This window comes from Cenococcum geophilum, assembly GCF_001692895.1.
Source record: "Cenococcum geophilum 1.58 unplaced genomic scaffold K441scaffold_59, whole genome shotgun sequence".
Classification (NCBI taxonomy): Eukaryota; Fungi; Ascomycota; class Dothideomycetes; order Gloniales; family Gloniaceae; genus Cenococcum; species Cenococcum geophilum.
This window is the reverse complement of record NW_027137617.1, coordinates 137,390-157,277: the sequence shown is the minus strand read 5'-3', so window position 1 is coordinate 157,277 and position 19,888 is coordinate 137,390. Positions and strand designations below refer to the sequence as shown.

The 19,888-nt window shown below is 44.6% G+C and overlaps 4 protein-coding genes across 4 annotated transcripts; all 4 read right to left on the bottom strand.

The window, feature by feature from the left end:
- Window positions 1–1,027: 1,027 nt before the first annotated feature.
- Window positions 1,028–2,893, bottom strand: K441DRAFT_284977 (uncharacterized protein). Its single transcript, XM_067640955.1, has 4 exons — window positions 2,280–2,893; window positions 1,561–1,942; window positions 1,213–1,501; window positions 1,028–1,148 (listed from the first exon to the last, which is right to left on the bottom strand). Exons 1-4 carry the CDS (start codon window positions 2,434–2,436, stop codon window positions 1,143–1,145), a joined length of 834 nt encoding a protein of 277 aa, XP_067498660.1. The 5' UTR covers window positions 2,437–2,893; the 3' UTR covers window positions 1,028–1,142.
- Window positions 2,894–5,228: 2,335 nt separating this feature from the next.
- K441DRAFT_667967 (uncharacterized protein) lies at window positions 5,229–5,523 on the bottom strand. The gene has a single exon (XM_067649923.1). The coding sequence runs from the start codon at window positions 5,485–5,487 to the stop codon at window positions 5,266–5,268; it is 222 nt and encodes a 73-aa protein (XP_067498659.1). The 5' UTR covers window positions 5,488–5,523; the 3' UTR covers window positions 5,229–5,265.
- Window positions 5,524–7,410: 1,887 nt separating this feature from the next.
- Window positions 7,411–8,610, bottom strand: K441DRAFT_708409 (uncharacterized protein; the record flags this gene model as incomplete). The annotated part of the gene is made up of 5 exons (XM_067653773.1): window positions 7,411–7,503; window positions 7,537–7,665; window positions 7,717–7,932; window positions 7,993–8,202; window positions 8,374–8,610. 5 exons carry the CDS (start codon window positions 8,608–8,610, stop codon window positions 7,411–7,413), a joined length of 885 nt encoding a protein of 294 aa, XP_067498658.1.
- Window positions 8,611–17,373: 8,763 nt separating this feature from the next.
- Window positions 17,374–18,848, bottom strand: K441DRAFT_700007 (uncharacterized protein; the record flags this gene model as incomplete). The annotated part of the gene is made up of 3 exons (XM_067653215.1): window positions 17,374–17,858; window positions 17,919–18,506; window positions 18,794–18,848. 3 exons carry the CDS (start codon window positions 18,846–18,848, stop codon window positions 17,587–17,589), a joined length of 915 nt encoding a protein of 304 aa, XP_067498657.1. The 3' UTR covers window positions 17,374–17,586.
- Between the last annotated feature and the right edge of the window lie 1,040 nt (window positions 18,849–19,888).

Below are 19,888 nucleotides of genomic sequence, written 5' to 3'. Positions count from 1 at the left end.
CGCCCCAAGTCCGTGGAATGAAACTCCGCCTTGGTGATCCGGAGTCGCAGCTGCCTGTGATGAAGACCACGTTGGTTTCCAGGATTGGAATTATTTGGACTCTCACACAAGGCAGTGGCGAAGATGAAAAAAGCCTCGTTTATTACTCATAGGTAGATTGATGCCCGAGGCTGGATGGTCTAGGATCTCATCTACCTAGAAACCCATGCATGAACTTATGTAAATACACCCAAGGCAGAGAGGAACCTCGGGCTCATGGAACCCTTCAGGCACAGCCGTGACAAACTATCCCAACTCGAAAAGTAAAGGGGGAGCAAGCAAATGTGCCTCTAGTAAAGCAGCCAATACGACCTCTTGTCGTGACAAGAGCAACAAACTATGCCAACTGTCATCGCAGAATCAATCCAGAGCGCATAACAATAGAAGAGGTCGCCTCCTCCAACCAAAAGATCACGACGCATGATCGTCGCAAAAAGACAGATGACCACCGAGCAATAATACAAGCCGCTTTAGTCTCTACTCACGGTTCATAAGAAATGGACATTCCATGGAAGTGGTGTTACTCATTTCTTCGTGCGTCAGCCTTGCTTCTTCGTTGTCGGAGGCAGCAGCAACAGCCTCGCCCAATTCTGGGTTGACTCTGATTTCCATATCCTTATGTAGGACGAGATCTGCAGAGTGTGTGGCGGACTGGTCGACGCCACGGAGAACGGAGGACATGTGCTCGCTAGGACCTGTTGTCGCCTCGTTGGAAGAGGTGTCGGTTCTCCCCGGAGAAGGGATCCTCGTGATGCCGTCCGAATGAGACACCTTGGTCCAGCTGCCAGAACTAGAGCTTGAGGGCCGAGACTCCAGCGCACCACTTTCTGTGGCTAAATCAAGCCCGAGTGTCGGCTCATCGTTCGGCTTCATGTTTGGCGTGTGCGGGATTTTCTCGGTGACTAGGGAGTCTTTCGTGTCGCTTTCTACCGAAGGCGTTTTCTCTTCCGTCTCCTGAGCTCGGCTAGACCCATCTACGACTTCCGCCTTCTCCGTGGAATTATCTTTAGTATCGTGAGCATCTACAGACTTTCCGACACCTTTGGACGTTTTAATATGACCGGTAAATTCAGTCACATATCTAGGGAGATTTTTCTGGAACTCTAACACTTCAGCACCGTCAGCTGTGGGCTCGACGGTTGATACTGCTTGACGGGATCCGGCTGCATCTACCGTGCCATCTAGTTGTAGCCCTAACAACTCTTTACCAGAGTCAGATATATCTTGGCTGGCCTTAGGACCTTCCTTTGTTTGATCTTCATCCTCTAAGGTAATAGAGACCATCTTAGGAATACTCTCCTTGTTCACCACGCCGTTTGGGGCAATCTGTCGGAACATTTCCAATGGGTCAAACCAGGTTTGGACGTTCTGAAGTCTGACTTTGTCGTCGACGGTGGCAACGGTTACACCTTCAATGTCGATTGGACCACCATGCGCTTTTGCAGTGACCTTTTGTCCTTTGCTATGCATCGATTAGACCTGCTTGACAAACGACAATAGATGGAGTTTCGTCTAGCATACTTGTTGAACCCCACATAATCATTCTTCATTGTACCCCAGTGACGCCATCTAAAGGCGACCTGTGGTGGCCCACTATACACCTCCAGTACTTCCCAAGCGAAGGTCGGCATCATGCGCTTGAATGTTTTGTGACTAGAAGCGAAATCGGAGTGCTCTGGACTGTAGTATTCGTTTGGGCAAATGATTGCATTGTATGTTCCGACCTTGAGCATGTGTTCTGCAGTTTGCGGCGGGCCTCCGTTGATCGCAAATGTATAGTTCTTATGGTCGATGGTACGCCAGTCGGAAAGGTTGGGTTTGAAGGATGCCTCGACCTCCCAGTTCTTGACAAGATTTTGGACTAGCTCTGGCAAACTGCCTGCTACATGGTACATCTTCTTAGCTACAAATCCAATTAGCAAATTTGACCGGCACTAAGGTAAATTGTTTTCTGAGCAATTGTCGTCAGAAATGAAGGTGAATCAATAGACTAGCCTGAGGAGGTAGGACAACATGCCATGCGTTAGCATGCCTTGAATGGCCGCACTCTGCAATATGGGTATGGGATTCAGCTGTGTCTGTTGCCGGAACTACAAACGCGGAGGCATGGTATCTTCAACTCCCGTCTTTCCAGGGCATCGAAAGCACGCGGCCAAAACGTGGCGGAAACAAAAATTACGATGCAAGGGAAGGTATAACTCTAAAACAAATGGACAGGGTGCAGGAATGAATGGACCCACTTTCTTCGTAGACCTTTCGAGTATTGGAGTAATCGGGAGCCCGACCATAACGCCATTTAGCGTCGTGGTCTTTGAGAACTGCGTTGGGGTCGCAGAGGTAGTCAGGTAAGCCAGGGTTTAAGTCTGCTGGCGCAGTTTGGGCATCCGCAGAAGCCATTGTGGAGAGCGGGTATTCTGGGCTAAATGTGGGGAAAGAAGTATAGTATGCCGTATACAGTACAACGCTCCCCGTCTTTGACAAAGGAGGGAGTGCAGGAGATGTAGGAAATGTAGAAAATGTAGGCAGTGAGAAAGAACGGATCTTCTATTGAGAAGGAAGAGGGAGAGGGAGAGGGAGAGGATATGTGAAGAGGATGAAGAACGATTATATGCTCTAGAACCCCCAAAGGCTGTAGGCGAATCGCAACAGACCCAGGTAGAGCCAGATTCGCGGAACAGGCTGGCAGACCACATGGAGATGTCCAGGCCCGGAATGTGAGCCGTCTGCGGCGATATCTCTGCATCCATCGCTCCGCTGTGAAAGACATGTTGCTCCCGTAAGCCATTTCTCACTTAGGGAACGCCTGTTAGGATTCGGGACCCTGTATCACGCACAGCCGTCTGATAGCAGCTGTAGCTTTCTGCAGACAACCCTACTTCGTACGCCCGGGGTAGCTGATGCAGCCCTGTGAGTTCGAATTGCTAAACGACTGCGACACGCAGATAGATTGCTTCACCAATGCCCATCGGGAAGGGGAAGGTAAGCAACGCGCACACCGAAATTTGCCGAAGCCGACTATACAACGGCTATCTATGCTTGCATACTCGAAGAGATATTTCTATTGCCAAGGGAGGAGTACGAGGGACAGTGCGTAAGGGAGTCATTTTCGATCCAGGGCACACCCAGCAAGCCTAGCCGTCAAGGATTGCCATGAGCGATCCGAGCCGAACGCTTGACACAAGGCTCTCTCCAATCTAGACATGGGAGCTCCCTGTGTCGATACAGCAGTGGTCTCAAGGAACGACAGTTGTGTGCGTCCTTTTAGCGCCTGGGAGAGATGGCTTGAGTACTGACCGATCCGCTCATCCTGCGATGCATCTTAGCACGCTTAGTTCCATCTCTTATTTCCTACTGCTCGCCATCTCCCATCCACCATTCGAGGAAGAGACTGCCTCGGCTGCAACACGGCTCTTCACGCTGGGCCTTCGTCATACGGCGCGAGATGATCCTCATTCCACCGCAAATGGGATTGTGCGTGCCATGTGTCACCCCAGCGCACAAGATCCGGTAACCAGAGACAACAGTGTTCATGGTAACGGCGTGAGGTGCTCTTCGTAGTACTAGACTGGGACACAGAAAGACCCCATCGTCCAATTGGTATATCCGGAATAGCTGCAACCGTCGACTATGGCAGCACTGCTTGAGTATGTGCTACACTCTTTCATCTTGACTAAGCCCGTAGACACTTCTTGTCTGTCATCATCATCCTGACTCGGCCGGATTCGAGCTCTTGAACCATCAGGCTGCTCCCGAAGCCATGCTCTTCGGTCTCCTGCTGCTCGCCGCTTCGCACTGGCCGTGGTTATGGAAATCAGAGGAGCAAATGTCCGGTGCCATATGTCCGTTCCCGCCATGGCAATGATTGCGTTCGTTACTGTCTCACCACAAGAGGAACGCTTGGTCCGTACCTAAGCAAGATCGCCACTGAATGCAAACTAGCTACGTGCAGCGGCAGAGGCTTCCTGTACATCGCCAATTCTGTCAGCTTGATGGCCCACCAACCCGGTTGTAAAACCTAAGTCCCACCTGTGTGGCCATGATCGCGTGGCATTCCACTGAATTGGGAATTCGGGCAACCGCAGCGCGAATTCGGGGCTTCGTTGCCATTTACGGATCCTCCATCCAGATGTCGTCCTTAGTTGATTTTATAGGCTATGGCTTTAGGTCAGCCTCTCTTTGCCGAGAATGTCAGAACATGCAAGACCACGCAGATGGCCATAGCGAACGCAGGAGCTTCAAGAAATCACGGAAATACCCGTTTCAAGTAGCTCATGTGATGACACGCCTTATTTCTTGTGCGGCTGTGTGGCGTGCATCCGGGGAACTTGTGCAAGATAGGTGGACCAGTATAATTACGATCCTTGTGGAATTCAACAGCTTGCATTGACATGTAGTTTTGACACGCATTTTGATTGGCCAATTTACGTCTCTACCACGTTTACTAATTTCGAGGGCTAATCTACGGTCTCGGTTTGATGTCGACATTCATCTGAGTATTTGCCAACGCTTTGTAATATCAGTGAGGAAGCGACCTCCCTCGCTAGAGTAACTGTTACTCTAGGAACAGAAGAACAATTGTACCCAAGAAATACCATATACTCATTGCGGTTTTACCGGACACATCCAAAAAATTTGATAGTATGTGATCATTCTATGATATATCTCGCGTTTATTACCTACAGCATCTTATCTCCGTCCTCTACCTCTCATTGACATAACGGTCAGCTTCTTTCGAGAAGTAGGCCTGATCAGCAGTTAACGGGACTCATACCCTTCACGTCTTCTCTCATTAAGTTCCCAGGGAGGCGTGACCTTTTTCAACACGTTGGGAGGCGCCCGGTTCGTCAATGGGTTTATGAAGTCGACCTTCACTCATTTCAACGTTTCGTACATATATTGGTACCTGGTTAACAGATTCTGGGTGCTGGGATAATGAAACCTCTTATCCCAGCCATAATTCGGACCGCGTTGAGCTGCATCCTGGTCCCACAAAAAGTAGCTATCCCTTAACCCGTCGATTCTGGCGCAACGATATCGATAAGGATCCGGCCAATAAGAGGCTCTCGTTTGTACATTTGATACTGGTGTTCATGTACGAGCCAGCTTGGCGTTGCGCCTCAACGGGTTAAGGGATAGAAGAGGGCCTCGTGGCTATGATCGGAATTCATGCCATATTTTTGTGCCGCCTCCCGATTATCTGCAATGGCCCGTTTTCGTGTCTGGCCATTAGGCAATCCCTACTTCAACGGTCCCCGAGCAAACTCTTACGGCGCCTGCATGGTATGTGGGATACAGGCCATGCGAAGGACCCATTTCCCTGCCTCCTTCACCATTGGCCTCTTCTCCACCGGACCCAGGCAACAGAAACATGAACGAGTGAGCCACACAACGCACAGCTGCTCTCGTTGCATATACCACCAGAACGATGTTTGTGACAGTTTTAACCATGTTTAAAGGCATACTAACAACCAGCTTCGATTACAGAACATCACTAGAAATTCATCTAGTCCGGAACCTTGCCTTAGCCATGATTGAAGCCTACAGGGCTTCTGGAGTGCCTCCGGCTATTTTCGGCCATTTCCGGCAGTGATTTCAAGCTTTTAATTCCACGCGTCACGATTAGTGTGGAGGGCTTGAGAGACTCTCCTGATCAATCAACCCAGCGTGCCACAAACACGGCGTCAAGCCACTAGACGTGAGAAATAGCGCGTCGGTATTAAGGTATTACTTTAAACAGGTTAGCGAAAAAATACTGATAGATAGAATCAAGAGATCGCCTCCAATCCCTTCAGGGGACAAAATACCTAACTCGGCAAACTATTAGTAGAGGCACTGTTCTACCATAGTCCCTGACCCACCAAATATTCTGGTATATCACGATCTTCTTCACCGCCTCTCCAGGTCAACCGACCTGGAAATCCTGCAACGCCGGCGGTCGTCATGTTACAGCAAGCCAAGGTCTGCTGTCTTTGTTCTTACTCAATCGTATGACTTGTTGAACTGCTTGACAGCACCAATATGCGAACAAGCCCGCTTTGGCCCTGTAATGGACACTGTTCTCAAACTCCAGCGGTCCTAGGATTCATCATCCATAAACCTACAAACTCTCATACTAACAGGCCCAATAAAGCAAAGCTTGTGGGAATGCACCGATGAACACATGGAGCTGCTCCGACTACCATTATTTCTGACCCAAGGGGTGTTTCTCGAAAAGACCCATCATTCCGTTTAGACTGCGCCCTACACCCACACTCATCGTAGCGCGGCTTGACAATTCACCATCTCATGCGTCAAAGAGCCCGCGAACATGTATTAGCCTGCAACCGATTTCGCGCAGTAGTGCTTTGCGCAAACGCCAGATCTCATGACCAAGCACCCAAAGGATTAGTATTCCTGCCAATCAACGCCGTCCTCCACCATCTCACTCGCACAATTCTCCTAGCCTATCCCCGAAGTTTCTACGAAAGCCGAAGCTATTATGCTTGCAAGTGCCTTCAGTATTGCTGATTCGTCAACATTCAGTGCAGAGCCAAGGCCCTGGAGGAATTCAACCTGCACGGACACCCTTCGCTGTTGTCTTACCCCTTCGGCCGCTCGCTCAGCTGCCCGGATCTGCACGTCTACTGCTCCACGGTGATGTTATGGAAGTGTAATGTGACATCGGTGTCATGCCCGCCGCTGCTGCCGCCCCAGGGTGAGACGTCTTATATCGAGTTGCTAGCGCTGACGGTGGCGGCGGCAAGAACCATTGGCTTGGCCGGCCACCTTAACATCCGACACAGACGAGGAGAGCCGCGAGAGTGTGCGAATTAGAGGAGTTCGGGGTGGCGTTGTTGTATGTACAGCCTCCTGGTACATCCGGTGGTTAGCGTGTTTTATTAACTTTCCCTTAAACAGCAAAAATACCAAAAGTTCCCCTACAAAAAGGCCGTGCAGACGTGGCTGCGCTAACCACCGGAATTGAAGAGACGCTGTAGATGGCTTCGCTGTTCGTCATGAGACGGAAGAGGAAGGCTTGGGAAGCTAGCGGACCGGAGTAGGTAAGCACGGCGAAAGAGCTTTAGGAGGTGGACATGTGATGTGAATGAGGTGATTAAACTCTTTTTGTATCAATGTCCCATAAGCAGAAGTCTTGTAGCTTGGGCGATTCTCTAAACGCATCAAGCAATATCTGTCAAGAAAACGTCCTCCAGCAGCAGGATTAATGAGAATTCTATTAAAAACCCCCAAAAAATATGCGCACGTATACGGGTATCATGTTCAAGTTCATGCCGAGAATCGCAATAGCAATGCAAACGCCTTGCTCACCTACTCCCTCACAGTCTAATACTAACTCTCTTCCCACTTCTATAATCCTGCTCTATCCCAACCCTACGCCTCAGCCTCTACAATTGCCTCGATCATCTTCAAAAACCTCTCCCGATACTCCGTCGCCGTAGCTATAATGTTCATCGATCCATCGCCCTTCCCCCTCTAAAAGAAATTCCAACTCTTCACCAGCCCCGTTAACGCTTTCGCCCGCAACGCGTCTTTCGCCCAAAAGAAATCCAGCAAGACAGCTCGATACACCCACTTCCCATCCCTCGACATGATGCCCGAGCGCCACGGGGAAGTACGGCCCAGAGGCTACGGCGCGGTTTCCTCGTCGGCGCCGAGTCTAGGGGAGGGATAGCGGACGAGGAAGAGCGAGTAGTCGACCGCGTTGGCTTCCCGCAGGATCTTGGTATCCTGCACCAGCATGCCGACGAGGTCTTCCTCCTCCTCGATGGACACGCGCACTTTGTCCTCGGACTTATCGACCAGCCGCTTCTTGACGCTCTTGGGCGCCAGTGCGCCCCCTGCGATGTCCCGCTCCGGGTAGGAGTAGTCGATTGGCTTGAGGTGGTGGGTTTCCTATTCTTTCTGCCGCTACGCGGAGCAGCTTGCCTTGCCGTATAGGATATTTTCCATGACGATGTGGTGGGAGGGGGCGGTGCCGAGAATTGCGCCCAGAGAGCGCAGCCGAGTGTAGAGGAGGTCGGTGATGCGGACGAACAGGGAGTTCGGGTACTGCGCCATGTGGGTGGAGTATGAGGGGAGGAGGCGTCCTTTGAAGAAACCTTGTTCGAAGCCGCGGGGGAGGGACTTGAGGAGGTATTTGCTGATAGGAATTGTGAAGAAGGTCTAGAGTGAGGTCAGCTGTGAACCATGATAGATAGAGGCCGCGTAAGAGGAGCAATAAAGTAGAGATACCTTGTATAAAGTCTTGCACAGTAGGTAGCCTACTGAATGCTGAGTGAGGAAGATGAAGACTTACAGAGCCGGAATACCCTAAGTCCCTAACCGCCACTAAACCTCTCTCTTACTCGCAGACCAGAATGATTCGCGGTACTCATCCTCATCTATACCCCATATCTCGTTGCAAAACATTTTGAACAATTCTGCCTTATACCGAGATAGTGCGAGGCAGGATATGGAGAAGAAGGCGAGTATGCGAGCAAGGATGGTGTGAGGTCTGTTGGAAGGCTTGTCCGAGGAGCGAAAGATTGCGTTGAGGATGGACTTGCTGATTAGGCGCTGCCGACGGCCCATGATGCCGGGCTTCCGGAAAGTAGTGCGGCTTTCTGAGGGGGACGGTGTCGCGGATTCCTCTCCAGGTAACGGGTTAGCCACCCAGACGAGACAGCCACCCACTCGAGACAGTGCACGGACCTCCTACCAAAATCAAAATCAAAACATCAAAATACTCCTTTTACTACACCACCACCATGTCCTCTACCACCCCTAAATTACTATCGCTTAGCAAGGAAGATCGTATATAAATTATTCTTTAATTATTAGAAGCCAATCCTAACCTATCTAGCCGTAAGCTTGCTAAAATATACAACCTATTACCTTCTTCTATTTACCACCGTTGTAACGGCCGCTAATTAAGCAAGGAGTATCACCAAAAGCTTTAAAAGCTCTCGGTTATTAAGAAGTCCTCTTTAGTTAAATAAATTAATATAATAGGAGCTTAGGGTTAGTCACCTCAAATTTAATACCTTAAATCTATAACTAAAAGTATCCTTATTATAAAGAAGTGTCCTTTAGAGCTTAGTTAACACTAGTATAAAAACTTCCTTGCCCAATACTTAGAGCTTTAAGCTTAATTTATCTAAGGCCTTAATTAAAAGTAAAAGGATTTTGAGGATCTAAATATTATTAAAAAATAGTTTAGCCTCTATAAAGCTACCGTTGCCAAATACGCGATTCCCCTAAGCAATTAATATAATATAGATAAGAAAGGAATTACGATAGGAGTAGGCAATAAGGTTAAGGTGCTTATTCCTTAATTAGAGGCTTAAGCCTTTATTACGGAGCCAGGTAATCGCGATTAGGTATCTATTATTAAGTGTATATTAGGAGGTTAATATTAATTACCTCCCTACTTTATATTTTAAGGGAAATAAGTATAACAATCTTGGATATTACCTAAACTTAATTATAAAACAGTTATTTAAGTAAGCGATTTAGGGTAGATAAATTCAGATATTGTAGTTAATTAGTTAAAATACTTTAATTAATATATAAAGCCACAACTCTAAGAAATCTATTGCTTATTAATTCTTAATAAATATAAGAGCTACGTATTAATACAGTTCGCTAAGTATTACGAGACTTATAAGATTATCCCCCTCTGTCTACTACCTTATTTAATACACCTACTTTAACCCCTAGATGTTAGTATATTTAGTCCTTTAGCAAGAGCTTATAAAAAGCGCCTTTATAACTTTACGTTTTATAAAGCTATTAATATTACTAAGCCTAAGTTCCTTAAGTATTACCAAGCTGTATAATATAAAGCTATATTACCTATAAATATAGTAAGTATATAGCGAGTAATAGGCCTTCTACCGTTTAATCCTTTAGTTATTTTATAAAAGATTAAGCTAATAGCTTAGCTAATGACTTAGCTAATAACTCCTTGTATAAGCTTTACGGATAAGAACGGCCATTAATTTAATATACCCATGTCTCCTTCCATAGAGAAGAAACTTACGGCTATATTTAGGCAGCTTTTATAAAGTGCATTACCCTTTTATTCTAAAGTTATATATAATATTTAGCAGTTTACCTTAAGTACGGTAGCTGATAATATAATTCTTAAGCGAACGAATTAAGAGCTTTTTAAAAAGCAGAAGAAGCAGCGTTATAGTAAGATAAAAGGCCGTCGAAACCGGACTCTGCACCTGTACGTGGTGACGGCTACGAACCTGGTCTTCGAAGTTCAGATCCAGAGCCAACGCAGAGACGTCGCACAGCGTGCGGACAGGACCTAGTGGTGGTTATAGGCGTTGAAGGCGGTGGTGAAAAATTTTCGGATGGTGAGATCTTAAAAACCACTACTGTTGGCTCTCTATAATACAACAACTACTACGCTGTTCTCCTATCCAGGGCACCTGTACGATCCAACATAGATGTACAGTTTTCAATAACATCCCCTAACCCCCAGTAGAAGGCATTAACGACCTCATATTAACGAACAAATAAACACGAACGAACGAACGAACGAGCAAATATACGGCCCCTCCTAACCCCTAGGGCGATCGCCCGCGGAGCATGCGGTCACTCACCGTACTGCCGTAATACTACTAAAACCGATAGCCGGATAACCCCGTACGGTTTTCCTTGTCTCCTCTCAACGGAGTAGTACCCTTAGAGAGGGCCTAGTGACTAGGGCCTAGGCATAAAAGATACCCAGATACACACATCCCGCTTTCGTCTTTTAGTATTAGAATAGTAAAACGGATAAATCCCCCTTACGCCTTTAATAGGCCTTAGGGGGGGGAAGGCATGGCGTATATAGCAATAGTCAACAGGAGATAGTATATAGGGGGTGGTTAAGATATAGGACACAACTATAAGCATACAGCAATCGATCGGCAAGGCCTAGCTAGGACGTAGTAAACCCTAGCTTTAGATAAGCCAGAGAAGGAAGCAGTAGTTCCTAAGGAGTTCAAAACATCTAAGGAGAAGGACGAGCAGTAGGCCCGTAGGGCCGCTGTTACGTGCAGGCATAGCAATTTAGGGTTTTTCATCCTACTAAGGTGGCTCATAGGGTTTTTCCTCCCCCCTAATAGCAAGGGGTTTTTCCTATTAATATTACTTTCCCCTTGTGTACGGAGTAGTCTGCGTGGGCCTAGATAGGATCCGTATCAGACGTTAATCAAAGAATCTACTACTAGTAAGATAAAAGCTGTATATAGGAAGGCGCGAGTTCTATCTGTGGCTGAGGCTTAAAAGAAGAACAAGGAAAAGCTTTAAAAGGAGTAGGAAGAGACTATAGTAAAGGAAAAAAGGGCTGCATTACGAGGAGTTATTACCTTTGCAAAGAAGGTTTGGAAGGAACTACTAATGGATTATAGTGTATTTATGTAATAGATTTGGGTTATTAATTTTGATATCAAATTGATCTTGATTTTCTGGTCCGTGCACTGTCTCGAGTGGGGTGGCTAACCCGTTAAACCGAAGACATTACGTCATGCATGTTATCTCATAAACCAGACGCTCCGTAGTAGAATTTGGTTACGGGGCAGGGAAGGCACGTGCATCCGGCTCCCTACTACCCTTAAATTCCCCCATCTTATGTGTAAGGGACATTATTGCGGTCTCGGGATGTTATCTCAGTTGACTCAGACCCTCGGAGAGAAAATCCACCTCACCTCCTGTAAACTCCTGAGCCAATTAGCGGCTGGCACCGCCACACCTCTGTAACCCCTGTGACTCCTGCAAATTCCTAAGCCAATTAGCAACCGGCGCCGCAGCCTAACATACGCCGCAGGCGTTAGTGCTTGCGCTAGCTCTAGCAGCCAATTACAGAGCGCCGAGGTGGATTCCTCTCCGAGGGTCTGAGGGATTATGGTCGCGTTTTATAAGAGTGTGCCACTCTTGCTAGTAGACGACTGCTGTTTTGCCTTTAACGCCGTATATCGCCCCCTAAATATACCACCACTTAACTTGCCGATACCTCTATTCGAAAGCCCTCCTCTTGCTCTGTAGAATCCATCCGTAATGGAGCCTGATTATGCCCCTAATATCTCTACAAACGTCTGTACGAACGCCTGCACGAACGCCTGCACGAACGCCTGTACGAACGCCTGTACGAACGCCTGCACGAACGCCTGCACGAACGCCTATACAAAGCTCTGCTTAAAGCTCTATACAAAGCCGTTTACAAGGCCTTTAAAAACAAGCCTAAATATAAAGTCTATATAGAGAAGCTCTCTGCTTAAAGCTCTACTCGAAGCTCTGCACGAGGCTCTACTCAAAGCTCTATTAAAGCTCCACTTGAAGCTCTATCAAAGCTCTGCTCGAAGCTCTGCACGACGCTCTGCTCGAAGCTCTACTCAANGCTCTACACAAGGCTCTGCTCGAAGCTCTATCGAAGCTCTGCTCAAAGCTCCGCACGAGACTCTACTCAAAGCTCTATCAAAGCTCTGCTCGAAGCTCTACTTAAGGCTCTGCACGGAGCTCTGCTTAAAAGCTCTGCTTAAAGCTACGCGAGGTTCTGCTTGAAGCTCTACTCGAAGCTTAATACGGAGCTCTAAATCTCTCCTAATACGCAGCACTGATATACTAGGAAGACTCTATAATCGTCTACACGAACGGCTCTATAAACGTCCATACAATTAATCAATCAATTAGTCACCCACACGAACGCCCGTACGAATGTCTGCACGTCTGCACGTCTGCAATTTACACGTCTGCATGCCTGCACATGGCTCTGCACAAGGCTCTGCACGAAGCTCTGCACGAAGCTCTGCTCGAAGCTCTGCACGAGCCTCTGCCTAAAGCTTCCCCCCTACTGCGAAGCAGCCCCCGCAGCACGACAGTTAGGNATAGTATAATTAGGTGAGCTGTTTATNATAGGGTACAAGAGGTACCTTATAAAGTTTAATAGTAAATAGAGTTGTGGTGGTAGAGTACGGTCGCCGTATTAATGGGGGTGGTTAGGTAAATACGGGTTCAAAAACACGTCTTATAGTATAAGTGGAGATCTACTATATATGTGACGGCTGGCTGCCTCACAGGTATGGATCTCGGTCGTACGTCGGTGGTCGGATCAAGGTTGTTCCGTTTATGTACTTAGTCGTCGCTGCGTCGCTGCCTTCATAGCTCCTCATCTTAGTCTACTCATAATATAGCCCCTTATTGTTGCTTGATCTATCGGATCGCTCCCACGGGAAGCTAGCCGTGACAATATACATCGCAAGATAGGCAGATATTAAGTGGAAATAATGCTAGGTAAAGGCGGTAAAGGCGTAAAGAGCAACTATATAGAACACCCTATAGTTAATACTAACTCTCCCCCTATATAAAGGATAGATAAAAGTAAAATCTATAGCCGACTTCCTACTATAGATAAAGGTCCTAGGACTAAATTAATACTTAGTAAGTATTTATATCCTAAATACTATACTATACTATACCTATAGATAGCCTATATAGTTAGTACACTATATAATACTTTTCTGCAAATACCGTATAGTAAAAGACTAGCTATTTACTAGGGCGGATATAAATTATATTACCTAAATGCTTTTTATAAGTAGGGGCCTATATATAGTAGTATAATAGCTTATAGGTTAAGGAGTTCCCTAGTAGTTCTAAATAGTATATAAGATCTAATAGGAGGATATAGGAGTATATACCCCCTTTTAGCCCCTTAGGGACTAGATACCCCTATGGGGCTAAAGGCGGTACGCAGGCGAATTACTAGACCCTCTTACTACCCCTTAAACCTTTTAAGATACCTTAAAAGTATAGTATAAAAGGTAGATATACTATAAAGGTAAACAGGCTAGGCGGAGGCGGAGCGCGTAAAACTAGCTTAGTGTTCTTATCCATATTCAATATTAATTAACAATTATTAAACTGTTTGTATCAATTTAATAATACAAGGCGAGTCATATCCAGGGGCACGAAATACGTATAGTATCGTATGCTCTTTTGGATGGTAGTAACTTGTTTTTCTAATCGTATATAAAGAGGTAGAATTTAAGGGGTTTCCCGAGCTCGCTTAGCTCACGTGATTGCGTCCATAAATACCCGTTTGAACTTATTCAGACATAAATATTGCGTATTAACGTTTAATATTCAATATCAATATAAAAAGTGTTAATATTTAGTATATTTAATATTTAATATTTATATAAATATAGTAGTATTTTGCTATTTTATATAACTATATAGATAAAGTAGGGGTATACTATAGATAGTAATATAAGTAAGTAGAAAATAGGTAGAGGACGTATAAGTGTCGGGAATATATCACGTGTGGTCACGTGTAGCCGCGGCACTAGCGTGGCGAGGAGCCTTAAGCTCCTCGCCCTTCCTCATTCCAATCAAAAATAAGCTTTATTAACCAACATTACTGTAACCTACTCGAGTAGTCGTTATTGGTGAGTCACCCTGTGTGACCAATACTGATTAGTGGTTGAATACATAGTTAACCATAAAGCAGCTAGGTTTTTGAACAGAAGAGATAGTCTCGTGTAGGGGTGCTATATGCGCTTATATGGAATAGATTCCAGCGATACTGTGCTACCTTAGACTTGCGGAAAACTAGTAATAGAAGTGTCACTAAGTACTAGGAGATACCAAGTTGCGTCCATTACGCAGAACAACCACGTTTACGAAGATTTGGTCGAGTACTTTAGGTCAGAAGTGTCACTAAACCTACGGTCCCAAGTTAACGTCTAAAACGCGTCGACTACATCTTAAATTGCCTACCTTTTAACAGCAAACCTACGAGATTCTATAAACCGAAATCCTACCTACCTTTGACGTACAACACCCCGTCGATTCTACTTCTACAAAACTAGCAGCTACGGTTTGATAGCTGCCTTATATAAATCTTAATCTACCCCCTACTGCCCGCTAAATACACCTACGCACGTTCGTTCATTATGGCGTTAACCTACCTAAAGAAGTACGAGAAAGATATTAACCCGGAGATATAGCATAGAGACATTAACCCTGCAACCGCCGAGCAATAGGACCTAAATAGATTCTTATTATACCGCATGGCATACTATAAAGACAGCGAATACGACGATACCGCACTATAGGAATATATAAGGGAGGACTTTCTTAGATGGACAAAGGAAACATGGGCTCCTATAAAGAAGGATATCGTATAGGACTTCTGTAACTTCCTACGGAAGAATAGAGTGTTTGTACCTATAAATGGGGGTAATATTAGAGACAATATTTAGGAGTAGATTCTTAACACAAAAGAAAAGCATAAATAGACTCTATAAGAGATTAAGATTAAGCACTAAATACGCGCTATAAAGAAGTGTAACTCTTAAGGGAATCCCAACAATAGACAGCTATAAGCTCCGTCCGTACAAGCTCCGTCCGCATAAGCTCCATCTATATAAGCTCTATCCCGCTAACAAGCTTAATAAGAACCTCCGTAGCAAGAACCTCCGCAAGAACCTCTACAAATAACCTTAGGCTATTACACACCTTAAGTTCCTTAAGCTGTCGTATCTCAACCTATGCCTTAAGCTCCGTCCTACCAGAAATTCTCAACCCTATTTAACTCAAGCGCCGAGACACCTCCTTTAACCCCTACTACGCCTGGATAACTAGCATAATAAGCCAGATCTGCGAACAATATCCTAACCCAGCAGCAGCAGCCTCCGCAAGAACCTCCGCAGCAATCTCTACAGCAATATCCGCAGCAATATCCGCAGCAACCTCCGCAGTAATCTCCGCAACAAGCCTCTACTTCTCCACAAACATTTAACAAGCTTTAGAAGATCTAGCGTAGAGGGGAATTCNAAGACTNCTNTAGTTCCTAAGGTAGCTANAGAGGTGGCTACNAGCGTAATCTAGATAGGAAGTTCTTATGGAGGGTACCNTAAAGAGANAGTAATATAGGGGGGGGGGGGGAGNNGTTGGAACGGCATAGTCACGCAGGCAATCTATAAAAGAAAGAACTGCCAGTATCTACAATTCTATACCAATTTGCCTACAGAACCGACCCTATACTGGCACCATACTGCCACATACCATTAACAAACCGATAGCGCCGCTATGCCTGCTATTACGATACTAATCGCGCCGATACGCCTGCGATCTACCAACCGACTAATAGACAAGCTCTATACTTAACCACTATTACTACCGCCGCTGGTACCGTACCACCACCCGAACAGACTTTTGCTGCTTCTACCTGCAGCTACACCAATACCTTACTGCCTTCCTGCAGCACTATATCTACAAAAGAAGAATTGCCAGAAGCTTCTTATAGAACTTAGTAAGGTAAATAACAGTACTAGGGCATACTACCTGCGACATTCTATAAACCCTAATTTTAACCAGCCAATTAGGATTTTCCATCCCCGGGATAGAAAATCGCTATTAGCTCGCTTACCACTAGCGCCTTAGCGGCCTTCATAAGATGTCCACCTACTACTACTTCTAAATAATTCCTTCCCCTTTCTCTTCTTCTCCCTAGTTTAGTATTTTTACTAAATAGCAATCTATAAGCTTTGGTTTGGAGGCATTTATACGAGCCGCTATAAGAGGCAAATTTTTGGACAGCGAGACTTATATTGCAATGGCAATAGTAAGTAAGGAGGATTAATATTTGTTACGCTAGTCAAGCGGTATTTTATATATAAATGGCAACCATAAAGAAGAGTTGCCAGTGTCGGGAATATATTACGTGTGGTCACGTGTAGCCGCGGCACTAGCGTGGCGAGGAGCCTTAAGCTCCTCGCCCTTCCTCATTCTAATCAAAAATAAGCTTTATTAACCAATATCACTGTAACCTACTCGAGTAGTCGTTATTGGTGAGTCACCCTATATAACCAATAATAAGAGAGGGAAGAGAGATAGGGTAAGAGATAGGGTAAGAGATAGGGTGAGAGATAGGGGAAGGGGGTAGGTGTAGTATAAATGCCTATATACGCCTATGCACGGATTTTACTTTATTACGTATTTTGATTTTATATAAAGACTTGGCCTGATATTTAATATTTAATAAAATGTTAATAGAAGTTAGCGGTTTAATATCAATATCAATACAGCCTTATATTGATATTGAATATAAATAAGAACTCTAGACTAGCTAGAAGGTTATATTTAAGGTTTTCCCTTACTAGGGATTTTTTTCTGTAAATAGAAGGTAGAAGCCTATATGGACCTAGAAAAGGGACCGAATCGGGCAATAAATAGAATTATTAATAATAATAATTATCTAATTTAAAATAAATTATAAATTATATTAATGTTAATTTATAAATCAACTTTACGCTATTATAGAATCTTAAGCTAAGTATTACATATACTTGTAAGGGATTTTTATAATAAGAATTACTTAAAGAAATTTTACAAAAATTTTACAAAAATTTAAGTGCGATATAATTCCTCTATACTATTAATTTTAAAATAATTACGTCTCTTTGTACATTGCGCGTCCTCCTCCACTTTCCCATCTCTCCTCTTTAATATCTATCCCTGCATCTCTCGATCCTCACTCTGCGGACTCTAAGGCGGGCTGTACGAGCCCTACGGAGGACTTTGCGGGCTCTCTAGCTCTACCGGGGCTTGCGTGCTCTCCCCAGAGAGTTCAGATAATCGATACGGTAATGATTTACGAGTAATGCTTTGTGTAAGCCAAGCTGGCTTGCCGTTCATATTTCCTGAGTATGGTACAAAGCCAGCGGGAAGCTCGAATGCAGGATTTATGGCTGGGTCGTCCGGGTTATAGCGGGCTGGGTGATATAGAGCAGAAGAGTGGTAGGTCGGGGCAGGTGTTGAGTAAGCTGGGAGTGATGAGTCTGCGAAAATGTCAGCGCCGTTCGGGGTAGATAATAGAGAGGTATAGTAAGAGAATTTACCTGGTAGGGGTGTCAATTTAGGATCTCCAACTATTACTGCGGCGGTAGGAGAAGATAGTCGTCTGTTGACTACATCATTTCTTGCTCTCCGGGATTTTGCTGCGTGTCGGCGGTAGTATATAAAAAGAGCAATGATGATAGCCAGAACTACAACGCCGCCGGCTGCACCACCAGCGATGGCCTTAACTGGGGCGCTTTTCGAAGCCGCTGTAACTGCTGTGGGACTTTGCGTTGATGAGGCTGCCGGGGAAGATTCACCGCTCGGGGAGAATGCCGCTGCAACTGCAGGGTTTGAGCTCAGAAAGCCAGGTGTAAGATCTCCCGTTGGACATCCATTCTGCTGGCATGGGTTGGATTTGCAGCATCCCATAAATGCTGGGGTCGTGCCTGTGCATGTATACCATTGGCTACCGGCTGGGCACTGCTGGTCAGGAAACTGGCCATAGTAACTTGTGTCGAAGCTGGCTGGCTCAAGATTTCCTGCGGGACAATCATTATCACAAGGCTGGCTTCCACAACAGCCGACAAAATGCGAGCCGTAGCCGCACGAGTACCAGTCACCGCCACTGGGGCAATAAGGACCGAAGGCTTGACGTTTGTGGTTAAGCGACATTATTTAGAAGAGTATCGAAGCTCAAATTATAAGCGATAGGGTGATAGGCGGAACTAGCTTGCAAGGTAAGGTTTGAAACGAAACCAGCGGGCGGGACAGAGCCATGGTTATGGGCAAATGATTTCCTGCAGCTAGTTAGAAAAACTCCTAGAATAGTTGTTCGTGCATGGCAGTGCATCTTTGGGTTTCCTCGGCGCGACTCTGTTGGCCCGTTGCCGTCTCCTACCCCGCTTCGCAGCAGAAAAGGCTGAGGCATACATACCTTGGCAGGAAGCGAGCATAAGATATGGGTTCGGGCCCAAGCCTATTCGCTGCATTTTGGAGGCGCGGAAAGAATATGGTGCGGAGCCAAAAGCGGTATCATCAGGATTTTTTTTGGGTGTGGAATTTAAGAGGTTTCTTTTACAGGGTTTTACACGATCAACTTACAGCTTTTATATTTATATAGCAAAAATTTTTTTTTTTACTCGTTTTAACAATCTTTATAATTTCTAGTTAAATAACTATATAATTTTAATTTTATATAAAGTTTACTTAGTAAAAAGTATTATATTAAATATATAATATATCTTATAATAATATAATACAATTAACTTAAAAATACTTTAGATTATAAAATATACAAAATATGTAAAACGTATAGTATTGACGCATTTTATAGCATTTGGTACAATATTAGAGGAAATACGGCAATTGCATAGTTTGCGGCAAGTTTTCGCAATCTATAACAACTTGTTACGGACCTTATAACTAAAATATTAAGGGAAAAGTTTATAGACGCCAGTTAGCTAGTAGAAGTACGGATTATAATAGATATTTAATTAAGATTTAAAATAATAGAATTATTACTACTAATCTAAAAGCGAGAGAGATATTTTTAAACTAGAATAAGTTTTTTTAATAAGCTAATTTAATTATATAGCAATTTAAAAGCTAAAGTAATTGCTAAAAGAAAGATCTATAAGTTAAGATAGTAAATAGGTAACTTAGGTTAAATGGAATATAGAGGCCGTGATAGTATAATATCGTTAAGGACTAAAGTTAAAAATCTAGGATATATTAATCTTTATAAAAGAAATAATATTAGTAAAAGAAAATATTAACTAAGCGGTTAAAGTTAATAATTATATCTATAAAAGAGAAAGAGTAAAGAATGCTTAAAATAAGCAAGTATAAAAGCTACTATAACAAGGATTAAAACTATAGTATAGCGGATTAGAGCCAATGGGTTTTAATAAACAGAAGTAACTATAGAAGCCTAAAGAGTAAACGCTAAATTAAAAATCCTAGGGAAAGAAGTTTATGTGGACTCTATAGTAAAATAACCAGTTTAAAGGAGTTTATATAAAGTATAGAA

Excerpts from the sequence above, each read along its gene's own strand:
- K441DRAFT_284977 (XM_067640955.1), bottom strand. The coding sequence starts at position 2,436 with ATGGCTTCTGCGGATGCCCAAACTGCGCCAGCAGACTTAAACCCTGGC. Across the intron at positions 1,943-2,279 it reads TCGAAAGGTCTACGAAGAAA|CTAAGAAGATGTACCATGTA; the intron begins GTGGGTCCATTC and ends TTGGATTTGTAG. Across the intron at positions 1,502-1,560 it reads GATTATGTGGGGTTCAACAA|CAAAGGACAAAAGGTCACTG; the intron begins GTATGCTAGACG and ends ATCGATGCATAG.
- K441DRAFT_667967 (XM_067649923.1), bottom strand. The coding sequence starts at position 5,487 with ATGGTTAAAACTGTCACAAACATCGTTCTGGTGGTATATGCAACGAGA.